The 11,819-nt window shown below is 51.9% G+C and overlaps 1 protein-coding gene across 1 annotated transcript in view; it reads right to left on the bottom strand.

Moving 5' to 3' along the window:
* Slc4a5 (solute carrier family 4 member 5) overlaps positions 1-11,398 on the bottom strand; it is a 73,825-nt gene extending 62,427 nt beyond the window's left edge. Inside the window, exons 1-2 of the mRNA XM_055596453.1 lie at positions 11,323-11,398; positions 10,023-10,214 (exon numbers count right to left, since the gene is read on the bottom strand). Coding sequence (XP_055452428.1) covers positions 10,023-10,214; positions 11,323-11,398 — 268 coding nt within the window. The remainder of the gene's footprint in view (positions 1-10,022; positions 10,215-11,322) is intronic.
* Positions 11,399-11,819: the final 421 nt, after the last annotated feature.

Genomic DNA, 11,819 nt, shown 5'->3' with positions numbered 1-11,819 from the left:
CACAAGATGGCCAGCCAGGGGGATGACATGGTGTCACAAGATGGCCAGGGGGATGGCAAGATGTCACAAGATGGCCAGGGGATGGCAAGATGGCACAAGATGGCCAGGGGGATGGCAAGATGGCACAAGATGGCCAGGGGGATGGCAAGATGGCAAGATGGCCAGTGCCTTGGCTACAGGCATCCCTGAGCTCCTCTTTCACCAGCCCCTGATTCAGCCTCCCACCAACTGTCTGCAGACTCTATGAAGTTTTCTTCTCTCCCCAGTCTCCGCCACTTCTGTCTTGGATTATTTACTGGCCGGCCCTCCATTGTCAGCATTTTCAAGAATTCTGTTCACACCTTCTAGCTGCTCTCCTGTAACTTCCGGGTAGAGCTAGGCATTCAACTGCACCCAGAGGACCCACTGACCATGATCTTCCTCTCTGATGTGTCCTGGAGTCCCAAACGGTAGGGCTCACTGTGCTTCTCGTCCACCCAGACATGAGCCGCACAGTTATCTCTCACCCAGACAACACTTGGCACAAGGCTGAGACCGTAGAAGGCTCCTAAGTGCCCCTCACCACCAACCCCAGCATCCAGGCTCACAGCCCGTGGAAGAAAGCCTCTCGACCATGAAACCTTCCTCTTCCCTGTCAGCACCCTGCCTGTGCCCCTCGGTGCCAGCCCTGACCTTCTTCAGTCCTCTCTGCTTCAGCTCCTACCCCACTTCTGTGAGAAAAAAAACGGCACTCCACCAAGTCCCTCTCTGCCAGTCCCCACACCCTGCAGCCAACCGGCCAAAAGAGTCCTCCCTCCACTCCTCCTCCTCCTCTCACCTCAACGGCCCCTGCTGCCTCCACTGCCTCAGGGCCTCGGGGCACCCCATTCACTTTGGCCAGGCACTATCAAGTTTGCTCTTCAACATTCCTAGCACGCCGTGCAGCAGACTTCTGCGGCCGCAGTGCTCTTTGGGCAGCACACACTGAGTTAGAAACAACTCCTGGCCTGCATCCCCTGCCTTGGAGCAGGTCAAGGGTGGTTTGCTTTGGTGAATTTCCAGTTGAAAAGCCTTGGATGGCCCTCTGTTACCTAAAGCTTGGGCTCAGTGACGTGGTTCAAACCATCGGCAGTGATCGGGACCTAGCCTGGTGCATCCTTCCCTCCGCTCGCTCTGCCCAAGCCCAGCCACATCGGATCACACACTGTTTTCTGAAAACAAGGGCAATGCCACTCCTTGGGCCTCTGTCCCCATATTTTGTAAATCTGGAATCTTCCACACCCTTCAAGGCTAAGAAGAAGGTAAGCAAATGACAGATGCTGAGGAGATAGCAGATTAGAAAGCATGGACAGGGCCGAGGTCCTTGCCAGAACCAGCCTGTCAGGGCAATACCTGCTCCCTGGAACAGCTGAGCGCCGGAGTCTCCCGCGGTTGGTGCGGCCTCTGGCCCCAGCCTGTTTCTGTGGCCGCTACCCTCCTCCGTGTATCTTCTTCCCCACCAAACAAACTCACTTTTGTTTCCAATAAAGCAGCAAGGGAGGCGTGGAAGAGGGCAGGAGGAGGACGAGAGGGAAGGTGGGAGCTTGGGGCAAAGAGAGAGACAGAGCGTGAGTATACGCAAAGAAAACAGAGGGCCGGGTGTGAGATTGCGAGGAAGCCCTGGGAGATAAGAGTGAGAAGGGAGAAGCAGGAATCTGAGGTATGATGGAGAGAGAAGGCTTAGCAACGAATCTCAAGCGGGAGCCTGCGCACTCCACGGCCCCAGGCTGGCGGCGGCTGAGGTCTGAGAGAGAGAACACACGGAGCCGCCGTCCCGCCTCCCTCCACCCCTCACCGCATAAGCCCTTCCCCCACAGACCTGGAGGCTCCGGCCGAGCAGGGCAGGGCGCCTCTCCTCAGGCTCCTTTATAAAGGCTGGGGCAGGGAGGTAGGATTTGCGCGAACCCCCCGGGGCCTCCTTAAGATCTTAAGGTTGTGGTGGCAGGTGAGCAGGTGAGCAGGCTGCAGCAGCTGGCAGGCCCTGTTGGTGCAGCCACCACAGTCTTGGCCACTGCTGGGCATTGGGAGCGGATGTCGGGGTCGTCATCCCCCGGTGTTTGCTGTGGGCTCATTAGTTACATGGAGCTTCCTTCCCGACTTTAAACCCACTTTCTGGTATTGCTGTTTGTACCACTTCTAAAACAAAGTGCCAACACCATCACTCAGTGGATGTTTTCTGAGAGTCCGTGGCAGGGACTGGTCACTTCGGGCTTGTGTGAGCCCCACAGGGGAATTACTTTGCCCTCTGAGAAACTTCTAATCTGGGGTTTGGCTCAGCAAGTTCTTACCACGTGCAAGTTTGAGCAGCGGTCACAGAGCCTCCTGGGCAGCGCTGTAAACTTAGGTTCCTTAAGTCTTAGAGTTGGGAGGAAGCTTAGTGCAAACCTTCAGTTCACAGATAAAACTGGGAGCCAGTGACACCACAGAAAGCCCTGGCACAGAGGAGCTGACCGGGGAGGGCTGACGCCTCCTGCCATCCTCCCTGCCCCCGACCTCCCCATGCCTGGGTCCTGACCACACGCAGGGCCTGTTGTGAAGATAGGCCTTGAGCTGGTGGAGTGAAGATGAGCTTGAAGTCTGGAGTGTCTGTGACTATAGGCCTGTGTGCTGGTGCCACTGTCTCCTTTTGGGGGGATTGCGGGGCTTGAACCTGGGGCCTCTGCTGTGCTAGGCTAGCTGTCTGCTCACAGACCTGCACCCCCTGCTGTAGGTTTTTGAAACTAGGTCTAGCTTATGGAGCTCAGGCTAGTCCCCAGTCTGTGGCGACTCCTGCATCATGCCTGCTCCCATCATGCCCAGCTCTCATTGTGGCCATTTAAGGTTAAAGAAATGGAAGCAGATGGCCAGGTTCCTGCAGAGCTCCAAGCAAGGCTGCCATCGCAGAGACCCCAGCAGTGGGCACCGCAGGAGATTCTTTTCCAGCACTAAGGGGCTGCCTTCCCACTGATTAAACTCCACCTTGAGAATGGTTGCCACCCCCCCCCAAGTCTACGGAGCAGCCCGAGGAGGACACACTAAGCCAAAGGCAGGGGCCACCTCGCCGCCCAAAGAAAGATCCCAGAGACACTGGAGAGACTGTTCACACTGTAGAAGAGGCCGGAGCTGGATCCATCTCCTGAGGCTGCAAATTATTAGCAGTGACATGCTGGCAAAGCAGTAGCCTCCCTGAGGCTCGGTTTCCCTACTAAGTAAGCAGAAATGACGGCACCGCTTTTCTGAAGCTGCTGGGGAAATAACTGAGATGATCTAAGCCGTGTGGCCAGCCGTGCCAGACCCTCAGATGCTACTGCGACCATTGTTGCTCAGAGCTGGGCCCAGTCGCCAGCCCGTCCAGCCCCACCCCGCCACTGCTGTTTGTTCCCCGGCCCTCCCCCCTCCTGCCCACTCAAGGGTTAGCTCATCACATGCTGGACTGTTTCGTCAGGGCTTCTCTAACGTACTGTGGCCCCTCATACGCATGGTATGTCACAAACTAGCCTTTGTCAAGAGAAAGGCTGCAAGTAATGGCCCTCTGATCTTAACCGTAAGAGGTTATACTGTGGGCCCGAATACTGAGACAGACTCTAGGCATAGCTAGGTATAGTGGCACACACCTGTAAGGAGGTGGGTCAGGAGTTGGAGGCCAGCCTCAACTATATAGAGTTCCAGGCTAGCTAGACGACAGGAGAGATATGGCAGTACAGAATGAATCTTTTCTCTGCCTGCTCATTGCTCAGGCAGAGCACGGAATGACCCGCTGACCACAAGCCCCAGCAAGGGGCATGGGCTTCACCCTTGGAAAGCTCTGGGGAGCAGTTCAGGCCACCAGACAGTCAGTGACATCGAGCTCCGAGGGAGCCCGTGTGTGATTCCTCCCCCTTAGCTTTGCACTGTCAGGGTCTGTCTGCCCCAGTTCAGCTGCATGCACTGCTCTCCGCCGACCCCAGGCTTACACAGCGTGGGCGCTCAGCACATATTTTCTGGGTGAGTGACTGTGAGTAACACTCATGAGCACACCAGTAGGGGATTAGCTGCCACAGAAAGGAGCTAAGCACCTAGGATCCAGGAAACAGGAGCTGGGGTGGAGCTGTGCGGTGCCTGCTGCTCTGGCACAGGGCCACAGAATACGGGGGGTGAGGGTGGGAGGCAGAACCTGGGGGTGCCAGGGTCATTCTTGCCAAGTGTATGAGGCGAGAGGACGAGAAGCCCCATGCCCTGGTGTCACGGCTGATAGAATTCCTTTTCCTGAAGCTGTACATAAACCCTAAATGTGTTCTCTAAAGCAGGAGAAGAGAACCTGCCCATTTGTGCTCCTGTGCGAGATAGCTTTGGGAACATCTGCCCAGCCTATGTCTCCCACCCCTGAAAGCAAGTCTTTCAGTAACACACGACTTATGTCGCTGGCCATAACCTGTCAGGTCAGGAGTAGTTAATTGGACATCTAGTCCATGTCTGGAAAGTTGGGTCTCTCCATTAGCTGGCCTTCCCTGATGATTCCTGGGAACACAAACACACAGATGGAGGCAGAGAGGGTGCAGACGGAAAAGAGGAATGAATAGATCTCCCACGAAGCTGCTGGAGGACACCATGCAGCCCCAGAGAGGGGACTCAAGATCTCTGGCTGCATCTTCCAACTTAAGCCTGGATGTTCCTTCTGCCTGAGTGAGGAGCTCTTTTGCTCTTATGTTGAGGGCCCCTACACACTTCCCTGGCAGGGACCCAATTCTTAGAAGTCTCTCCTTCCTCCCTCCCGCTGGCTCTCTCTCTCTGGGGACTTAGCTGCTCACTGAAGCTGATCTCTTGTAGGTAAACTGTGCCCTAAAGTAAGGGAGGTATGAGCAGACCTCCCTTCCAGAGCACACTCTTGTCCCAGGGTGTAGGAGGTCACCCTGGAACCTGGTCACCCTGGTCAGCCTGCCACATGTCGCCTTAGCTGACGTAGAAACTGTGACCATTTCTGTCCTCTTTAGATCTTCTGGCCTGCATGGCCGTAAATAAAGCACAAAGAGAGGTTCCTGAAGAGGTTATTTCTTGAAATGCCAGATGGCTGAAGATTTACCCATCTGGGCACAGGGGACAGATAGCTCCATAGTTGAGAGTGCTTGTAATTCGGTAGTGGTGATGCATGCCTTTAATCCCAGCACTTGGGAGTCAGAGGCAGGTGCATCTTTGTGAGTTCTAGGTCAGACTGGTCTACAGAGTGAGTTCCAGGACAAGTTGAGCTACACACAGAAACCCTATCTCAGAAGGAAGAGGAGGAGGAGGAGGAAAAGAAAAAGAAGAGTGTTACTTTTGCAGAAGGCCCAGTTCAGTTCCCGACATCCATCTTAGTTAGCTCACAACTGCCTGTCACTCCAGTCCCTGGCTGTTGGATGCCCTCTTCTGGCTTTAGTGGGCATTGCAAGCACATGGCACACACATGCACTCAGACACACACACATGCACAAAGTAAAAATGAATAAATCTTTTCTAAAGGAAATAAAAGTCACATAGGCCTGGTATAATGGTTCATGTCTATAACATCATCACTTGGGAGGCTGAGGCAGGAAGATTGCTATCAGTCAAGGCCAGCTTGGACCACAGGGATTCTCTATTAGTTCAAGGGGTAGAATGGTCATTTTGGGTGAGAGCTATGCCAATGGGGCCGCTAAGAAAGCATTTTTTTTCTATCTCTTTGGTTCTCTTCTCTCCATTGGTGACTGTAGGGGACAGTGAACTGACTTGTAACACAGTTACCATAGAAACACTATCTCTATGTGTCTCTGTCCAATTCCACTCAAGTAGGTTCTGAATACTGTCGATACATCTTCGTGTACATAATCTTAGGGTAGGTCTGTGCTGGACATGTCGCTCAGCAGTGAAGGGCATGCCCTGTTCTTACAGAGAAATCGAGTTTGTTCGCAGCACCCACGTCAGGTGGATCACAACCACCTGTAACTCCAGCTCAGGGAATCCAACACCCTCTTCTGGCCTCCATAAGCTTCTACACCCACCTGCATACACACATAAACACATAATTAAAAATAAATGTATTTTAAAATCTTTTAAAGGCCAGGTGGTGGTGGCACACAGCTTTAATCCCAGCTCTCAGAAGGCAGACACAGGTGGATCTCTGAGTTCGAGGCCACGCTGGTCTACAGAGTGAGTTACAGGACAGCCAGGGCTACATAGAGAAATCTTGTCTCGAAAAACAACAACAACAACAACAAAAAAAAAAACCTTTTAAAACTGCAGTATAACTAATGGGACTAGTTAAAACAAAAAGGTTCTGGGAATCAGTAAAAGATAGGAGCCAATGGGCTGTGAGATTGTGAGATGGCCCTATGGGTGTGGGTGCTTGCTATTAAATAGTCAGAAAACTTGAGTTCAATCCCTGGGTGCTCTCTCTTATCCTCCCTCTGTCTCTCTGTCTCTCTGTCTCTCTCTCTGTCTCTGTCTCTCTCTCTCTCTCTCTCTCGTGTGTGTGTGTGTGTGTGTGTGTGTGTGTGTGTGTGTGTGCAAGCACATGCATGCATGTGCTAAAAACAAACAAACGAACAAAGCAAAACAAATTTTGGAGCCAAACAGAGGTGGAACAGGCTGAAGAAAGAAAACCAGGTCAAGGAGAACCGCCCTGGCTGTGTTCTGAAGAAAGGAGCAGGAAGAACCAGACAGGCGTGTGGCCGCCTTCCCAACAGTGCTGGTGGAGGGCACCAGACGAATCTCGCTGTGTTTGGGGTGGGACAATGTCAGCTCAGGCTTATTGGAAAGTTTGACTAAGTCCCTTAGCCTTTTCCTTCTGAGTTCTCTAAGCCACGCTGCTCCTCAGGGGAGGGGAAAGGCATCAATTTCAATGTGAGATCAGAGAGAGTCCGAGCAAGCCGGTGTGGGAAACCCTTTGATGAAGGGCAACCCACAGGGAAAGAAACCACCGCCTTCATCACCCACTCTGAAGACTCAGACTGTAAAACACAATTCCCTGTGCCAGAGCTGTCAAACGTAGTCCAAGATGTGCAAATACCACAGGCTGTGAATTTCAACACAGCCTAGTGAAGGCATCATTTTAAAGTGGTTAGTTAATTTTAAAGTTGCAGCTAAGCTTAGAGGGAGAAACAAGTAGTAAGGACACAATGAGGAGAGCCAGAGGGCAGTGGGGTGGGTTAGAAGGGCTGAAACTACAGGGAAGATGGCCTTGGAGAAACTTCCAGAAACCATGAAGCAGGAGGCTGGGCTCTGAAAACCTCACCCAGAGGCTATGACACTGTTGTATGCCAAAGGCTGGCTAGCAGAAAGGAAGGTAGGACACCTCTCAGACCAGCCTGTGACAGACAGCGCACAAGGAGAAGCCAGGGGGTGCAAATGAGATACAAGGCGGACGGCACGCAAACGACCCATGAAGGGTCTCCAGGCACAGTGTCACTGAGCTCCTAGCCTCCCTCCCACCCCTGCCCACTTCCTGTGTGGAAAGTGTGTCCCTTCTTTAATAAACCGCCTCCGGCACTGTTACTCTCCATTGACCCTGCCCACTGTTTTTGTTCAGGAACACAAGAACCAGAATCTTTCAGCAGGTCCCCACTGGGCTCACATCCACCAATACCAGCTAGAGAATAGTTTAAATTATTTTGTTTCCTACGTATGGGGTATTTTGCCTTCATGCATGTCAGGGCGTGGTGTTTATGCAGAGTCCAGAGAGGCCACCACCTGGGGCTAGGGTCACAGATGGTGGGCGCTGGGAACCAAACTCCAGTAGCAAGTTAGGCCCATCCTGACAGAAGGAGAAAGAGCAAGAAGGAGAGAGAGAGACAGAAACAGAGACAGAGAGAAAGACAGTCAGAAAGAGGCAGAGGCAGAGAGATGGGATGGAGTGAAAGAGACAGAGAGAGGAGTGGGAGAGAGGGAAAGAGGAGCGAGAGAAGGAGAGAGAGCACTCTAGGGAAAGAAAGGAAGAAAGACAACAGTAACGGCTCCTTGATCCTAAAGCCTTTGCATTCTGTCAGGCTCTGGTATCTATATAGGAAATAACCTTTCCTCTTCTTTGCTACTTATCCAGGAGTGGTTTTGAGTTTTTCTTTCTTTTTATTTACTTTATTGTATGTGTATGAGGAAGAGCAGCCAGTGCTCCTATCTGCTGAGCCATCTCATCAGCCCCAGTTTTGACTTTTTAAAATGGCCTTTTAAGTTCAACACCCTGCGAGAAGGAAACAGCTTCAATATTTTTTCTTGCTCCTCCCATCAGAAGGGAGATTATAAGCGTCTCAGCAGGGGTGAGGCTGACCAAGCCAGGAAAATGTCTGCTCATGAAGAGAAAGACTTGGGCTGTGTGTGCCTAATGTGCGTAAGCGCACTGTGGGAGAGCTGACCAGGCACAGTGGACTGAGTCAGGTATTTTATCTATTTTATCTCATTTGGTAACCCCTGACAGTCTGGTGTGGCTAGTCATCCAGTTCACCTGGAACAGACATGATGTTAGCCTGGAGGAGCGGCCTCCCTCACCCCTGGGAGCACCTCCATCCTGAGAAGACAGGGGCCATCTACCACTGCCCTCCCCCTACAGATTGGGGAACTGAAAGCTGGCTCAGGCCCGGGTGAGCCTGGCCCACCTGGTTGGGTCTTGGGGTCACGTTCTCATCAGCAGCTGAGTGGAGCGGAGATGAATTTGTGTGTCTGATACTTCTCCCGAGGCTCTCGCTTCTATGGCATCTTAAGGGATGATCAGACAAGAAAAGAACGCTTCTTTTCCAGGGAAGAAAACATGCCTCTTGTCCACGGTCACTGTGGCTGCAGGGTTCTAGGCATCACATGTTCTAGGCTTGAATGCAGCCTGAGCAGCCGATAGCAATTAAATTTCTAAGTTATATCCACTCCGAAAAAGATCTGGTAAGGAAGAAGCCTATCTCTTTCATCACAAACCAACGCGGCTACTTAAAAGGCTCTAATTTTCACCCCATGTCCAGCATGGTGACTGACAACTGAGGATGACTGTCATTCACAGGCTTTGCAGACAACTTAATTTCCCAGATTCACCGATTACAGGCTGTACTAGGCTTTGTGCCTTTGAACTTTGGTTTCCTGAAAAACTATGGGATAGTGATATACCTTTCTTTCAGGGTGATGCGAGGATTAACAAAGGTGATTATACTACCTTCTTCAAACTATATCACAGAGCAACATCAAATCGAAACAGTGCAGTACTGGCAAACAACAACAAAAGCCTCCACAGGGCAATGGAACAGCAAGAACGGACAGTGCATGCATGTGGGGCCAGCTGCTAGCCACCAAGGGCAGCGAGGAGGCACCCTGGGGAAAGGACAGTTACTTCACTAATCAGTATTGGTAAATAGCGGATATCCATATGCAAAGAGTGAAGCCAGAACACACCTTATGCTAGCCACAGAACTAACTCAGAATTGATTAAAGGCCCCAAAGTAAAACTTCCAAACCGGGGACCTGAGGGATGGCCCAGTGTTCAGTCTGACCACCTGATTTTGATTGCTGGTTCCCTGTTCCCACATTGTGGAAGAAGAGAACTGACTCCCACAAGCTGTCCTCTGAACTCCACACTTTAACCACAACACAAACCTCCACCCACAAAATAAGTGCAAAGATACTTTTTTATATTTCCAAACCACAAAACTCCCCTCCAAAGTGGAGGAACAGCTCCTTGACAATAGTCCCATTGATAATTTTTGGGGGGGTTGCTACCAACAGCACAGGTAACAGAAGCAAGTGGGTGGGGCGGCTTCAGATAAACAGGCCTCTGCAAACCTCAACAGATGAAAGCTCCTCCCAGGGCCACCGTGCCTGCCGCAGGGGGTGCTGGGCATAGAACCCAGCACTTTGAACCTCCCCTCCAGCCCAGAGCAGTTCTCAGCACCACACAGAGTGGGACAGAGAGCTCAGGTTGGCCGTGTCGGTGAGTAGGGTAACCTGAGAGTTAACACTGAGCCTATGTGATATCACCCATAGGCTACTGAGAAACCCCTCCCTGGCTGTACTGTGCCCACCAACAAGCTGCTTCTTCAGAACATGCCCTTGAAGGAACTTACGAGTCCTTTTGGTAAAATCCACGCTGCCTCCCTGGTTGTTGGCCCGGATCCCTGGACCGGTCAGCTCCTGCTGTGGTTCGTCTGGCCGCAGGGCCCACTGGACTTTTTGCAGGCCTGGAAGATGCCCCTTTGAGTCACACTTTCTGTGAGAGCAACTGGGGACTGGAAATCCAATATGTATTGAGGGGAAATCTGTGGAAACAGCACAGAGGGAGGAGGCCGTGAGTAACCCAGTTAGTCAGAAGCAATATGGAGGACGTGGGTGCCCGGATGGAGCCAAAGTCCCCAGGCTTAGGAAGACAGAGTTCCACCCCTGAACCAACTCAGCAGGTGCCGGGAGGAGAGTTCTGTTAGAATGCATCACAGTTAAGCTGGGGACTGTTTACCTCCAAGCCAGCAATTCTGCTCCAACAGGGACATCCCCGCAGCTGCCTCATGAGGCTCTAGCTGAGCTGCTCTTTTCAGAATGTACTCAATGTTGGTATCTGTCATTGATCACAGCTTGGAGCACTGGTAAATTCGATAGCTTGATGTTGGGGGAACTCTGCCCTAATCCACACTGACAAAATGCCCAGTCATGTGGGTGGTCCCTAGAGACCTGTTTAAGTCAGTCTTTTAGCACAGTGACATGACCCTGTCAGCTACAAGTTCACACCTCAAAAACTGCACAATTGAGTTCCAAAAAACAAAAAAACAAAACAAAACAAAAACAAAAAACCCAAAACACTTTTAATGCCAAAAACTTAGTTGTGTATGTTGGAGGGGCGGGTATGCACGGCCCCATGTATGGGTTTGTGTGCATTGCAAACTGTGTTTGTGGAGCCCCAACTGGTGTCAGATGCCTTAATTACTGTCCACATTATTCGTTCAGGCAAAACCTCTCCCTAGAACACAGAGCCGGAAGGCTGGGTGAGTCTCGGCAGCCGGCTCACTCTAAGTATTCCTTCTTTCTGCCTCCCGAGCGCTGAAATCACAGATGCTCACCACACACACCCAGCATTCTGTGCTCTGGGGAGCTGAACTCCGGTTTTCACCCCTGCAAACAGCAAATGCTTCACCCACTGGCCCACCTCCCCAGCCCGTCATGATGTTCTTACAGCAAGCTTATGGTCAGAGCTAATTAGCAGGCTTAGAGTCTGGGTGGGACATGCCTGCTAGGACACTCTTCAAGGACACATTGCCAAGAGTCAAGGAAAGAGACAGCTCTCTCAGTGTCCAACCAGGGGCGCTAATTTGGTGACACTCAAGAGAATTCTCAGACCCCTGTGGAGTTCACATCAGGCTTTCAAAGTGTCTTCACCTTGTCCTGGCTGTCTCCTCCTGTAGCTTGTGGGGTCCAGCTTTCTGACCCCAGCCTTCTCCTCTTCCACCTTCATCACTACAAAGAGAAAGATGAGCAGAGTCTCAGACGTTGAAAGGTGCAGGGAGCAGGGGAGATGTCAGTGGAGTCTTGCCTTGCTGGCAGTTTTGTCCCAGAACCCACATTTAAAAAGCCGGATGTGGAACTCACTGCAGTGAGTTCATCCTCTAGCACCTGTGATCCCAGCACTCAGGTGGCAGAGCAGGTGGATCTCTGTGAGTTCGAGGATAGCCTGGTCTACAAAGGGAGTCCAGGACCATCGAGACTATACAGAGAAACTCTGTCTTGGAAAACAGACAGACAGACAGAAAGGCAGATACGGCGCTGCACGCTTGCAAGTCCAGTGATGGGGAGTTGGAGACAAATGGATCCCCGGGGCTCACTGGCTACCCAGCCTCGCTGAGGGATGGCATGCTGAGGGTGGCACCCCAGCTTAA

Source organism: Psammomys obesus, unplaced genomic scaffold (genome assembly GCF_907164565.1).
Source record: "Psammomys obesus unplaced genomic scaffold, mPsaObe1.curated_primary_1811, whole genome shotgun sequence".
In the NCBI taxonomy this organism is placed as follows: domain Eukaryota; kingdom Metazoa; phylum Chordata; class Mammalia; order Rodentia; family Muridae; genus Psammomys; species Psammomys obesus.
This window is presented reverse-complemented; position numbering and strand designations above follow the sequence as displayed.